Here is a 15526-nt window from a genome sequence, read left to right on the forward strand (position 1 = left end):
ACACAACCACAGCTCAGAAAAACAGCTTTCTTGTGAATCACCACCACTGGTTTTGCTTTCTCCTGGACTAATTATGCCCTTAGGGATAATGCTGAACAGAAACTGAACCTGTACCCAAAGCAGCCAGTTGATTCATAAATTAGGTGATCTGACTGTATCACACTTGTTATTTTCAAGGGACGGTGCTGAGGGAAGAAGCGAGTTTCATTTTATTTTTTACAGCTTCATAAGACTGCCCTGGAGTGTTTTACCTGCAAAAAAACCAGCTATGACATGAAAAGAGAAGAAAAGCAGATTGTTTTCTTCACTGCTCAGCAACTGCTAAGGAATGATGCGAGGAGCAGAAGAAAGGAAAGGAGGGATGCGTTCACAAAGGTGGTAGCAGCTGAAATTACACACAATAGTCTTCAAGTCTTTTAAACTGCAGATTTAGGTAAGTGGACCCTCATGCAGCACAACCACTGCTGGCACCACCCTGGATGCCAAAGGTAGGCAGAAATATATACTTACAAAATAGAATTCATGTGATCAATGAATTTCTGCGCACGGAATATCAGAGATCTGAGTAACCTGGAGAAACTGCCTTCGTGTCAGAAAGTTACAGCAGGAATGCAACCTTCCCTCCAGCACTATTTTTATTTTTATTTTTTTTTTTTTTTTTTACAACAACCACTTTTGTACAGCACTAAAACACCAACATTTCATCCACCCCCCAAAACCGAACCCATGATGCCTGGATCAGAGCAAGGCAGAGCATCAAGCACTCCTGTGACACCCCCTGAATAACAAAGAGCCAACTGAGCACTGCACCCCAAGAAGAGCACTGGGCAGGGTGCACCCACACCCAACAGATCAGTGCCACAGCACCTCCTCATCTCCCCCCCTCAGGGCTCTTCTGTCCTGATACAGGAGCTGAGGGAGCACAGTGCACCTGCCAATACAACACAGCCTTTGGCTCCTGCAGCCCTGCACTGGCCCTGACCAGCAGTGATGCAGCTATGGACAAGAAGATGAGGCAAAGTTACTGCCACCCTGTGCTGAGCTCCATTTTAAAGAGGCTTTTGCTGGGTTCGGTCATTCAGCCTGCAGATTTAAAGAACAGCTTTTTATTTAAAGTTTATGAAAATAGAAAGTGAGCAAATATGCCAGACACTTGATGGGCAGAACAACACTAGTCACATACAGATGCTCAGGCTGAAGAACAACTGAAATCCTGGGGAGAACACACTGTGATCCCCCCCAGCTGCAGCACAGGGGTGCTCACATCACCTTCCCCTGCCCTTCTCCCAACTTTACTCACAGCTGACAGCCCTGCAGTTCAAAACCCTCAGCCTGCTCCTCTCGTGCTTGCCATTAAGTTTCAGAAAAATGCACCAGTTCATCAACGCTGCTCTCTGCAGCTCATTGATTGAACCACTGAGCAGACTGCTGGTTTGACAGATTCTCTTTTCTGAGAAGTTTTAGTACCAGAAGTTTGAAGTTTAGATAAAAGTAGATGACTAAATGCAAGACGGAAACAAAGGTGATTCTCTACCAAGCCTACCCTAAGGAAGACAGAGACATGCAGGTTTATCTTCTCCCTCAAGCTGACAGCAGAAGTATTGCACCAGGTGATCTCAACACGTTAGCGTGCTTCATGCTGAGATGCACTGCATAGCTTTAGATTCCCTCCCAGAACAACGAAGCAGACAGCCCTAGTCTAAGCTGTGCTGGTAGGCTCTAACCAGGGGCAGGACTGGCAGTTCCATCAGCAGCTTCCTCCAACAGAAGCAGTCTCACTTGCTCTGTTAGAATTCCATCACCAAGCCTGGTCCAGCACTCAGGCTCACAGAACCTCACCTTGTTTTGTGAGAGCATCCCTCAGGGCTGCAGTTATCATTTCTCTCCTTTCACCCGCCTCCTTCCTCCCAGAGGTCTCTCCAAGCAAGCTCATTCCAGCATCTCCATCCTCCAGCTCACGTTCTCTCTGTTTGAAGACAGTAACAGACACTTAAATTCAATCTCATATTATTTCTGGGACAGATCAGGGAAGACAGACATCACTACAGTGATTTAGACTGCCCTAGGAGCTGTGCTCTCTACCAGTCACCCCAAAGGACAGCCAAGAGCACCATCAACATCTGATAATCACCAAAGACCCTGCAAGAAAAGGCTGCTCCCCCTGAGCAGTCAACTCCACACAGTGAGCTGCTGCATCCCACACATCTGGCTTCCAACAGGTGCACCTTTATAAACATGCTTAAACTCCTGGAGTTTACTTAAAAGAAAGAAAACAACACAAATACAGGAATACCATGTATTAGCATAAGTTAAAGGAGAAACAAACAAATCCCAGCACGTAAGAAAAGCGTGAATCTGCCACTATGTAAGTGTCACTTCTGAGACACTATGGGTATTTATTGCTTTATGTCTGCACAAAGAAGCATGAAAGTGGAAATAATTACTTTGATATTTCATGCAACTTGTAATCTGTCAATTCTTTATGGCTTTTTTTTTTTTCTTTTGAAGCGTTAGAGAAGTTATGGATAAACAACACAGACCAACAGAGGACATTCTGTTTCTGCAAAACAAGCTATTCAACATCCAAGTCTCTTTTGTGCCAAAGTCATCAAGAAGTTCATGCAAACGCTCCCGTGCTTCCAGCTTGAGTTCACCCACCTTAGCATCACTAATGAAAGCAGTGCTCCTCGCTTCCCCACCGGCGCTCTTTGCACAGAGGCAAGTACCCCAGCCCCATCACTGACCCACATCCCCCAGCATCACAGCCACACGTCCCTTAAACCCAGGGATGGGGATCCCATGGACCACCCTGTCCATGAGGAAACTCTTCCTAATGCCCACTGTAAGCTTTCCTGCTGCAGCTCCAGCCTGCCCCCTCCCACTCTCACTTGCAGACCCAACAGATCAACCCTGCAGCCTCCTTTCAGGCAACTACAGAGAGCAATGAGGTCTTCTCTTAGTCACCTTTTTTCCAGACTCAACAACCCCAAGATGCTTCACTGGTAAAATATTAATATGGCTGGAAAAGCCTCGTGCATAAGGGAGGAAGGAGATAAAATCCTCAGCTATTAACTCTTAAACAAAGAGCTTCTCCCACATCATTTAATCCAGAATTAGGCACAGCCATCCATTTACAAAGGAAGGGCACTATGTCAGCACAGATTCATTAGCTATCCAAAGAAAAACACCAGGCAGGATTTCTGAACAGATGCATCCTGGCATATCTACTCCCCAGTCTCATGCCAGGTTAATTCCCCCAGAAGAACTCAATATGCATTATGTAGAACATCATAATATTAAAAACACAGTGATTCACTTAACTACAAATAAGATATCCTATCCAAGGCAGCCTTCAGGAGAAGTCCTTCTGAATTAAAGGGCTGGCATTTCTACCTGCCTGCCGTGCTGCAACTGCAACAGCAGAGAAAAAGCACCTAAACATGAAAAAACAAATAAATAAAATTGCCTCGCTGGCAAGGCAGAGGCATTTATTTCAATAATCATCTTCCCCTCAGAGATGCTGTTAATATACTTTTTTTTCCCTTTCATCCTGATGCGAAAGGCTGTAAACAAAACAATCATCTGTTTTCCTCTGATCCGCAGTACCTGACTGGCTCTGCCTGGCAGGCGATGGGCTTTAGGCATTCACACCCCAGTGAGTTTTACTTATTTGTTTAATAAACCTTTCATATCTATTATTTAGGGATCCAACGCAGAGAATGAAGTTAAATCTGCACAGAGCAAACTTCTCTAGTCGCAGTAAATCTAAAGCAAGTTACTATCTTTCCCTAACAAATCAAGCAAGCAGTGACAGGAGCCAGCTCCTTGTGTCCTTGAAATACCTCCCTGCTAGGAAACTGCAATCCCACCCTCCCTGCACTCACACAGCACCCACAGTCAGAAAGAAGCAGGAATCAATCCCAGTTTCTGGCAGACTCGCAGCCCAGTGCAGCTCCATGTGCCCAGCAGGATTTGCCCTGCCCTACACAGGAGCTGTCTGAGCTCTCACCGCATTTCCCATTTTATTACATCAAATGCTTTCCCAACTAGGATTGTGGGCAGGAAGAACGCAGGACAAAAGACAAATTGCATCAACTCCATGCAAAAGAAGTCTTCCCTAGGCTAAATTATGTTTTTAGCCTCATTGCTCTATTCACGTGCCAGAGCTGAAAGCAACACATTCCCTGAAAAGCTTTTACTCCAGGAAGGAAAACAGCCAGAATACAGATCAATTCTGACTGAGCTTGTTTCCTACTTAACCTCCCCTGGACAAACACAAGGCAACCCCAGCCCTGTCCTGACTTACTGCATCATCCATCAGGGCCTCCTCCAGCTCCTAACATGTGAAAGGTGCACACATTAAGAAAACAGTCATACATCAGGGGCAGCAGACAAGAGAAATGGAGCTGAAGCTAAGGGAAAATTGTTGGCAAGGTTATCGAGGAGAGGCAGCCTGGCAATGGTAGCACGGCTTGCTGAGGGGAACGGTTAAATGAAGTGTTAAAGCTCATGAATGAAGAGCTAAAATCCCAAGCAGAGCTCTGGTGACAAGGGCGCAGTTACAACACTTAGAACACTTAGAACAGATTTCCCCTCATGCAGTCCCAGCCATTGGGGCATTACAGTTTCCCTGGCAGAGCAGCCTTCCCACGAGGCCAAAATCTGAGCAGAAGGTCCAGCACAGGGTGTCAGCTTGCATCAAAGCCCTGAACAGGGACAGAGCAGGACTGCTGCTCCAGATTCCAAGTGCTGACTGTCCTAACCAACGAACTGAACTGCAGTTTGCTCAGCCCGTGGACTGAGGATATCTAGCTGCTGTCAGTCATCACTAAAAACTGCCCTGAGCATTCCTCAGAGAGCACAAAAACGGGCATTAGGAACTCGGATTGAGTCATCAGTGAACCAGCACGCACCCTAACAGCAAGGAAACCTCATTAAGAATAGCTGCTGGTGTCTATATAATCACAGGTTATGTATCCACTGCATACATCACTGCCCAGTTAGGCATGCGAGGCTGAACTGAAGCAAAAAAAAGAAGAAAAAAAAAAGCAGACAGATGGAAAGCAGAACATGACAGCCAAGGAGCAGGGAGCTCAGCAATTCATTCCTCTGCCCTGGATTGAAGCAGGAGGAGGCATGATCAAAACCCCCATGAATCTTCAGTGAAGAACCAAACAGGAGTTTGTCCGTATCTGCTTTACTGTGCAATGCCACAAGGTCCCCTGCACCATTCCAAGCAGCAGGTACCACTCAAAATGCTATTCCAACAGCCCTGCAGCTCAATCCCATCCATGCCCATTTTCTTGCAGGTTCAGCATCGGAATCTTCAGGGATAACACTTCCCAGAATGTATGCACATATGCAGGGCTGCAGAAGAGATTTTGGGATTGCTTCACAGAGCTGGAATATCACTGCTGTGCTGTAGGGAAGGCTTTTTACAAGCTGTAGTTAAACCAAGCCTCCATTTCACACGCTGCTTTATGGTTCTGTCAACATTTGTTGGAGTTGGGAAGCTTCATTGGACACGCTGTAAAAACGACTGGTTTTTAAAGCAAACAAGAATCAAAACTAAAAGAAATGTGTCTGTTGCCCCCCTGAAAGGGAGTAGTTTCTATTTGAAAACCGGGACATATATTCACATTTTTATTCCTTTCTCCTGCACTACAAGAATCAAAACTAAAACCTAGGAAACAAGATTTAACAAGCATCCTGAAACACCCAGCAAGACTTTCAGCTGCAGCCCATTTTGCTTTCTCACGCAGAACAGAGTACATATTTTCATAGAATTACCAAGGTTGGAAAAGACCTCCAAGACCATCCAGTCCAACCTTCATCTACCACCAATACTTCTCCACTACACCACGTCCCTTAGCATCTCGGCATAGTTTGGATACTTCTTTTCAATGGCTCTGTAGAAGACTTCTCCATTCCATTTCTTTCTTTTCCTTCCAGTTCAGGACTAAGGAAAGGACATTTCATGCCATCACCCATCTTTCAAGCAGCCAAGACACCGCATGCTTTCCTTGCTGAGAGCCCCAGACACAGCTCCCATCCTGGACTGCTCTTCTCAGGAAAGCCACTTGGCCCAAGACTGCAGGAAAGCTTGTGATCAGCTAACTGGAGAGCAGCAAGAACAGATCCTATTTGCACTTCTGCTACTTCCCCAAATAGGAGCCATATGCAAGTCTTTCAAGCACTCAATTAACAGCTCTGGCCTGTAATCTGTTCAATGATTTGCATTAGCCAGCTTTTCGGGACTGTTAGATCAAAGGACACAAGATTATAATAATTATAATCTTATAAAGAATACCTGATTAAACCCAAACGGAAATTGCTTGGTTTCCACTGTAATTAATCTTCGTTAACTGTAAGAAAATATAAACCTGACACCCAAAGCCCTGCTCAGCATCCTTCAAGACCAAAGCCCCACTTTCCAAAGTTACGAGCTGCTTGGCACTCCATCCCCAGTCACGGTGACAGCTGGGTTGAAACAACCCTCTGCACACAGATATTGGCCAACACAAATACAGACCCAGGCTGCCCACTCTGGAGCCATAGCACTTCTGCCCGTGCCAGTAGCCAAAAGGATGAAGCTTTCCCCACGCAAAAGCTTAGCCATGCTATTAGCAGAAAAATCCACAGCGTGGTTTGGCACACACCTAAGCAGTCTGTGCACGCTGTGAGGCTCATCTAGCAGAGCACAGATGCACACACAGGACCTAACACCTTACTCCAACACGCTCCTTTGGCAGCAGATGCTGTGCTCCAAGCCATCACTGCGCTCATCGCTCCTTGGATACAGCAGCAACATCAACAAGCCACCTCCTCCTCACTTCCCCCAGCAATTACCATCAGCAAATAATCATTCTGTGCATTGATTTGTGGACTTCAGCTGTGTTATTTGTCTGGCAAGAACCTCAGAAAATGCATGAGAAAGAAATACCTCGAGAAACACAGCAAAAAGTTGGTGGGAAATGGTAAGCAGATGGGCTGGGCTGCTGCAGGCCAAGCCTGATCACCTCCAGCAACAGACAGAGAACAGAAAAGGCTGCAAATAAAGAGAAAGCTCAATACTCACGGGGACTTCCAACTTCCAGCCCGTTTTGTATCTTTATATCTAACAGCTCTGCCTCACTACCCACTTATTGACTAATTCATAACAGACAAAAGAGCAACAAGGGGTATGGGACCTACTAACCAGCACAGAAATAAGGCTCTTTATTCCTAGACCTCAGAGCTCTCTACAGAGGCTCATCAGGGAGAGACAGTGAGACTGCCCAGGCAGAGGTAACCTTTACCAGGTGGAAAAGGGAAGAAAAATGCTGTACTCCCAGGATTTACAAGTTAAAGTCAAGCCTCAAAATCTCTTTTGTTTGTCTAACATGAAGAATTACAACATATTAAGACATAAAGAAGAAAGACTTCAACACAGGAAGTAGAGAAGGTGAAGCGTCCCTGGGCCAGATTTCAGGGCTAGAAGCAGCCCCTCAGCAATTAAATACTAGTTATTAAAGTTCATTTCAAAACCTGAGATCACTCTGAATTCCAAGCCAGTGTAGCAGAGGTCAAAATCTGGCCCAGAGACTGGTGAAAATCAGAGCATATTTCCCCCTCTCCCAATGCATCCCTCACCCACTAAAAGTTAGAACAACTTTTTGGGGATCTCTGAAGGCACCCATCATTTTTAACTGTTTCTACATCCAGCAGTTCAGCAGTCTGCCCTTTTCAACTCAGGCAGAACACAGCTACCAGCTTTTGCATGCTCTAGAATCATCTGCTTGTAATGAAGTCACACGCAATATTTTCTGTAAACCCATCAGTAAGCCTTAAAACTCACTGCCTCACGTCAGGCCCGGCTCCAACCAACATCATTAGAAGTTTCCTCTCCCACAGAGGGCTTTTGGGAGGCACCAAGCAAGGCAGCTCCCAGCCCCAGTGATGGTGAACAGCTCACATTAGGATGGCTTTTTTGGAAGAGGAGCCAAACTAGATGGGAGAAACCTCCCTCATGGCCAACAGATGCAGCACCAAAACAAGCTTCTTGAACAGACTCTCTGAGATATACCTTCTTCCCTATGAAGTCAACCTGAGCCTTGTTCTCACACCCTCCCCCCTCCTTTGTATTGATGTTCAAAATGTGACTATCAGCACCATTAAGCTTTGGTTTGGAAAACAGGAGCATTCATCACTGAGCTGTGCCAACAAAACATGCCCATTTGATTACTTCCAGCCCATCCAAAAAAATTAGATTATTATTATTATTACTCCTCATGCTGCAGTTTATAAATATGAAGGTTAATAAAGCCGTTTCATTCCCTGGGAACTAGTCTAGATTGATCTGCCTTTCTAGTTTATCACCATCTCCCAGCTGTGGGAGATAATCTACATTAAGAAATGGTGTCCCTGTGATTAATTGCAGTCTTGCAGGCCACAAACATACCCATTAGATTGCACATTTCACTGGTAAGTGTATTTCAGGGTGCATCAACAACTTTGGATGACAGCAGAAGCGTACCACAACTACACAAAAGTCCATTTGTTACAACAAGAACCACTGCCTTCTGGTGCCGCATAAAAGCACCTGTAGAACAGGTCAAGACTTCCAACCTAAAGGAAAAAAAACAGGCTGGAATAAATAGATACAGAAGACATCCAGGAGTTAACCAACCTGTGTGTGCAGTCACCAGTCATCAGGGCCCTGGGAAACACAGCTGCTGAGCTTGGATTGACCTCCCAGCCCTCCTTGGGCCACGGCTGGAGTCCACTTCTGGACTGTCATGCTCAAGCACTTCCCTTTATGGAACTGTAAATGCCTTCTGAACTGAACCAGGTTTGTGCTCTGGTCAGAAGCCCACTAAGCATCATCTGCAACAATTTCCCGTGGTTGCAAGCTTCAAAAACTGAGAAACTTAGAAAAATGTGCTGCATTCCACCAGCTATTAAATAGTCATTAAGTGATAGAAAATGATATGACAAAGAGTGAAATTCCCCTTCATACTAAATCATCATTTTATACATTTGAATGATTCCCTTTCAATACCTCCTTCTGCCAGCTTTTTGGCACAGTGTGTAGAAGTAGCACCTTAATCCTCGTGTCTGCATTCCCAACTCAAAAATCCATCTCTTCTCCGGTGCATACAGTGCAACAGCTACCACTATACTCAGCAGCTGGGTTCTGCCATTCACCTCATAACCCCTGGATCTCAGCTGATCCAAACAAACTGCAAAAACCCAAAAAACTCGTGTAAAACACAAAGCTGTGACACGCAAGAATGCGACAGCCATCAACACATACACAAAACAAGCTGCAAAACAGCTCTGCCTGGGTTTCTATCAAGTCAAGTAACAGGAAATGAACACAGCATTAAATTAAGATCACCTGCAGAGATTGGAGTAAATATCTTTTAGCTGTACTTGCTGCTACAGCCCCACTTTGCTATCCCACAATAGCAGGTCAATGAGCTACAGCTTTTCATCCATCTTGCCTGCTAGTGATCCTCACAAATGGCAGCACGCCTGCGAAGGCCAAAAGATGGATCCTAGAACATTGCAACAGATGAACTCTATCAGAGTAGGAGGTTCTGCCTCACACATCTCCTGCGTGCAGAGGAGTTAATACACAACACTGGAATCCAAAAGGGAAAAAAACACACTGGAAATTGCTAGGCATATTTCAAACCCCAGTCACACCGCATGTGAAGTGTGATACAATCCTGGAACACCCACACTTGAACGCACTGGCTTCTACACAGGTGATACAGAGACCTGTATGTACCTGCCTCCAGAAGCAAAGATCACTGCAGCAACAGATGACATCAGTGTAAAGAATGTCAGAACGATTTCACACCACTCAGCATCCTGAGAAAGAATCAGTGACCAAAAGGGACAACACAACCCAACTGAAAAAAAAAGAACCTCTCATTGCACAAATTCATAGATACTACAGTGAGGTAACTTAAGAAAGCCAAAAATGCACTGCATTTGAACAACTGTCCCTCCCAGCCTGGGAGCAAAACTGCCCCAACGCAATGAATTACTTCCACAGACACAGATCATCCTGCTCCTCCTTACCAAGTCTTCAGCACTTATTTTCATTAGAGTAAATAACTGCACCTGTGGGATCTTTTTTTTGTAATTCAAGTGTTCACATGAGCCTGTTGGCAAATGCATACATTCCCCAGGAGATTCACCACTGAGACATTGTTCTTTCTCCCAGCTAATGCTATGGATAGCCATCAGGTCAGGCTCCCTCATGAAATATTCACACAGCTCTACTCTGCTGTCATTCTGGAAAAAACACACCTGTCCAAGAGGGCTGAAGACTTACATTGAAGTCATCACTGAAGGCTGTTTCTCCATTACCTGCTCAAGTTACAGCAACGTGAAACCAGAAGTGTAGATGGCAAGGTAAACTGCAGGTAGGCAGGTCAGCCAAGCAAAACAGGGCCACTTAACAAGAACTGCACCATTTAGAGTTTCAAAACAAATCCTAGGACAAGCCCTAGGATAGTGCAATGCAGAGACAAAGAAAAGTTGATCTGCAGAGGCCTTCGTCACATCACCTGACAACAACTCACATTCAAAGCATCCAGAACACTGCTATGCAGAAGAAAAGTGCAATTTCCAATCCGCACCACGGTCCCACATAGAGATTTATACTCTAAGAATTAACAACCTGCAGAAGTAAGAGGGCAGTGCTCAGCTGTCAGGGCAGAACATCTCCTGTGATAAGACAGCAGATGGGAACACTGCAGCTTGCAGCTCCAGATAAGCACCTGTGCTCAGACAGAAGCCATCTCAGATCAGTGACAGCACTTGGGTCTGAGGCACAGGAACCTGATCTACACATTGGCACTGCTGCTGCAAACACCCTGCCGTCTTACAGCCCTCTCACCAACCAAGGCACCGAGAAAGCTAAGCCTGCTGTTCGAATCACACCAACCAGAGTTGCGGACTTCAATGAAATCTTCACCTACTTACAAAACCATACAACACAGATTTCACTACATCAGTGAGTGTGAGAAGCTTTAAGCATTTTATCATTGCAGTCACAGCCGTGGTGTTGCTGTATTTCTATCAGACAGGGAGAACTCAAGGCCTAATTTTTCCACAGAACTGCTCGTCTCAAATAATCTCTCATGCCTGCTGCTAAGAAAATACAGTTCCCTTTTTGTCACTGACCTCTAGTGGTGAGCACATACAGGAGAAGCACCACCTCACAGCACAGTTACTGTGAACGACGTTGACCCTTTCCCCATCAACAAGAGAAAAACATACTTTTTTCCCCTTGCAGACCACAGCAGGTAAGATGATATTCTACAGTTCAGGGATGGAAGCTCTCACCCAGCAGGGTGACTAACCCCTAAGCTAGCAGGGCTACTCCTTACATCTGACTTGAAGACAAGCAGTGGGTTACCTCCCTCCCACTCCACAGAGTAAGGATCAGAGATCTCTGTACTCTCCTTGTAGCTGCCTTCCCTCCCAGGCCTTCAGCTTGCTGTGACACAAGGTTTGCCTTGATAGAGTCCAGCTGTGTAACCTTGGCTCAGGCTTGCTAGGTTTCAGCAAAGCAATGAGTTGTGCAAGGTAAGAAAGGTAAATTACAGGTTTGTTGAGATGAAATGCAGCACCTGACTTTAGGACAGTAGCAAGCAAGACACAGAAGATGCTGCAGCAGCCTGTTACCACCCCACCTGTACTGCTGGCACTCCACTCCCTCGCCATGACATATCAGCACTGCACACACCTGCTTTTCAGCCAAGTATAATAACAGGATTTGCATTTAGACACAGATAACAGTGGCAGAGTTGTACATTCAGATGTGTGATATTCAGGCTCAGAGCAATGGGTTATGCTGCAGCATTTGCTCAGTGAACAAGGTAAAGCCAGTTAGCAAACAACCAAATGCAACATATCTCCAAGTAGGTTCTTTTCTGGGACAGGTTTGTAAACAGTTTGTGTTTAACTAGACTCTGCAGGTTTGAATCCAGCAGGCAATATTTTAATCAATAACAAAGACCTGGCAGCTCTGTAATTGCTGTAGTATCAGTACCTTGGCTTTCTTCATGTGACTCATGATTTTGCCAAGATCTTCAACATCTACAACAGAATCCGTGCCTCCAGCTTCCTCAGCATCAGCTTCCTCCTCACTGGTGGTTTCGAACAACTCTTCAGCCTGCATAAGTGACCAGAGAAAAGAATAGGAACATATCTGCTGTGACAACAGAAAAAATTCACTCATACTAACCAGTGAAACCAAGTAACCCTCAATGAAGACTACTGAGAAATACACCATAGGCTGGCAATAACTTCTATAAGATGAGATGCCCTTATTTCTAATGATTCAGTAGTACAGAGACCACATGAAACTCCAAATCCATGATGCTGTATCCCTATCTGATCACATAAGTGATACAGAAGGATCTGATTCCTGCTGGATGCTACAACGATCCCAATGCCTGAACTCCTGCTTCTCTGGGTACCCCTGCCTGAACAAATAGGAACAGATTACAGGCAGCTCTATTTGGGAGGCCCCTGGGATGTAAACAAAGCGCCTGAGCTTCACCAGGTTGAAGTGGGAGCAGGTTAACTGCTCAAAGGCTTCATTCTGGTCATAAGACAAAGCAAAGACTGACTCCCTTGAAGCATCTGTCACAACACACCTCCTCTCACTCAGGCAAAAAGCTCCCCCCTCATATGGAAGCCACTCAGTCTAGTCCACACTAGTCATTGGCTCCTCTTCCTGGATTACTTTGCCTGCTATCCCCCATCTCATACCCCTCTCTCCCTTCTACTCCATACTAAAGATGCATCAAGCCTAAGCCCCTCACAGCACCCCTCTGGCCTGTGGAACAGGAGGAGGAAAAGGTCAAATAGCATTTCAATAAGCACACCAGAAATAAGAACTCATAGATTTTGGCTCTACCTCAGTGTTCTCAACCTCTGGCGCTTCACGTTCATGACTTGAACTCTCCTTATTCTGCTTCCCTTGGGATTTGCACTTCCCTTTCTTGCACTTCCCACTGCAGGGCTTCTTTTCCCCTCTGCAGAGGGCCTGGAGACAACTGAGGAACTTGGATTTCCAGGCTTCAAAGTCAGCTTCAATGCTGCCATGCTTACTCTGGACCACATTGCAGTCCCCCTCGGCACGAGTCATGATACGCCTGGCACTGAGCATCCACAGCCACCTGTCAATATTTCTTCCAACCTGGGATGGGACAGAAATTGGAGAAATTGAATGAAGACCAAGTGAAAACATGCAATTAAGAAAGCAAAGACAACAGAACTGGTGAGCTACAGGGGCTGCAGGACTGCAAGGCGGGGGTTTCTGGACTCCCCATCACCTGCTGACTCAGACTGTGGACACAAGTCAGTCTGAACATCACCACACCCTCAGGCTTTAATCTGTAAATCTCTGCTATCATGGTTACGTGACAAGTGAGGTCTGGGAACTAGCTTATGAGGGGCTTACTGACATTCCTCATGGCCTGCAGCTATACAAAGATAACGATGCAGTGGCAAGCCATGCTATTTTGCTCCAAGTTAGAAAAAAAAACAACCAAAAACTAAGTATCAGGCTTAGATACCATCATATTTTACTTCAGGAAATAAAATTAAGATCCACAGACTCCAGGAAAACACATGGAAAGTCGAGAAACATGCTCTAAACTGCAAAGCAAGAGGGCTTCCAGTACTGCATCTTCACAAAGGGCTTCTAGAACTGCATGATAGAAAGCTTTCAAAGCTGGGAAACTAAGTGAATAAGGATTTATTGAGTGTATTCTCATTAGTCATCACTAAAACCACTCAGATTCACACCATGAATACTGGAGTCCTTCCTATTTCAGATAGCAGCACACCTGTTTCAAAGCTGCACTGCCTGTGGCCTAAACCCAATTGCTACCAAGTCCACACAAAGGCTGAAATAGAAGCTGACTTCTCACACTTTCAAATCCTTACCAGCTCACACACCAGTGTATTCTCAGAACACCAACCCTAACCACCCACTAGTGCCACTGAGTGTTACTGCAGTCAGGAAGATTTAGCCATTCAGAGGAGCAGAAAAGAAAGAGAATGGGAATACACTCACCGTGTTGTAATGATCAACATAAACTGAGTTTCCCAAGCCAAACACAGCATATCTCAGGCCCTTCAGATACGTTTTGCCAAAGCGGAAGTCATTTGCAGCCTCTTCCAACCACTTGCAGAACCAGGCTGCACTCTCAGTCGGCTGCCCATCTGTGTACGTAGCTACCAGGAACACACAGATGTTCCTGCTGGTTGTCTGTTGTATAATAAAGAGAACAGGACAGGAAAGATAACTGCAGTTCTCAAAGCACTTTACGTCAGGACAAGCACTAATAATACACAGAATTGAAGGAGTCAGGGTGGGTTTTTTTGTTAATTGTAGTTGGACTGGAAAAGCTGCAGGTAGTGACCTCAGTGGTGAGAGCCTATCCTCTGTGCAAAACCTCCCCAAATCAGCCAAGAAATATCAAGCTGTGTTCCTTAGGGACGCAAAAAAACACGACAGCAAAACTTGACATCCACCTTCCCTACCCAACCAACAGCTTCTTGAACAAACTCTTGCAGTGATAACATCTCCCACAGATTCAAGAGGCAACGATCAATATTTACAGATGAAAAATCTATCAAGGATTACTCAGTATAAGCGTGCCTCCATGGAATTCTCTCACTTCAGGCTTTGAAGGCTATGGAGGTCTCACAGTCCATTCATTCTGGTGTTCAATCTTTCAGGTGTAGCCCTGCCAGAGCTGCAGAACCAGCTCACACAAAGCCAGGGTCAGTATCAGCATATTCTACGTGATGCTTTACAGTAACTTTCAAGATCAGTGGTGAGGACTGATGAGCTGTGCTTTCCTACATCAAACAGAAAGCAGTCACACACACAGCTCTGGAGACTTCCAGGACAAGAGAAACAGCAAGAGGAAAAGAGCCTCAATCTCCAGAAAAGCTCGTACTAAGTACCTACCTCCTCTGCTAGGCAATCATCAGGATCATATTCTCCCATGTTAATGACTTCCACAGGCAAATTAAGGCAAGTAACAGCTTCAGCCAAACCCTTTGCAAATCTCTAAAAAGTTAAAGGCAGAAAGTTATCAACGACAAACCCAGCTACAGCGAGTGTCAAGGAAACTCTGTGTGCCCAATCATAAGACTTACCACAGTACAGACACTTCAAAATTGGACATTGCACCTCTAATACTTATATTTAAAAACTGAAACACACTGAGAATTTACATAAAGGCTAATAGCTAATAATTTTACATACATGCAAATTAGCATTTTTGACTAAGTACCCAGAACAGCACTTCTGTCTACAGGAAATATCTGCTATCAAATTAAGAGTATATTCTAAGAGCAAGTCCTAAGCTCAACAATTAACCTCTCTACTACATGCCCCACTTACAATGAGAACAGTTGTCTTCCTGTTTTGTAGTTTTGAGTCAGCTTTCACATCAGGCACTACTTCCTAATGAGCTTTCCAATAAGCTTTCAGATTTTT

At 45.1% G+C, this 15526-nt stretch overlaps 1 protein-coding gene across 2 annotated transcripts in view; it reads right to left on the reverse strand.

Annotated features, from left to right (window-relative positions):
* Positions 1 to 15526, reverse strand: part of LOC122166295 (S-adenosyl-L-methionine-dependent tRNA 4-demethylwyosine synthase TYW1-like) — a 76521-nt gene that overhangs the window by 58414 nt on the left and 2581 nt on the right. For both annotated transcript variants that reach the window (XM_042829961.1, XM_042829962.1), the window contains exons 4-8: positions 14993 to 15094; positions 14090 to 14284; positions 12926 to 13207; positions 12053 to 12175; positions 1840 to 1966 (exon numbers count right to left, since the gene is read on the reverse strand). In XM_042829961.1, the coding sequence (XP_042685895.1) occupies positions 1840 to 1966; positions 12053 to 12175; positions 12926 to 13207; positions 14090 to 14284; positions 14993 to 15094 (829 nt within the window). The remainder of the gene's footprint in view (positions 1 to 1839; positions 1967 to 12052; positions 12176 to 12925; positions 13208 to 14089; positions 14285 to 14992; positions 15095 to 15526) is intronic.

Source organism: Centrocercus urophasianus, unplaced genomic scaffold (assembly GCF_019232065.1).
Source record: "Centrocercus urophasianus isolate 14NV4802_14NV808 unplaced genomic scaffold, USGS_Curo_1.0 seq_33, whole genome shotgun sequence".
Lineage (NCBI taxonomy): Eukaryota > Metazoa > Chordata > Aves > Galliformes > Phasianidae > Centrocercus > Centrocercus urophasianus.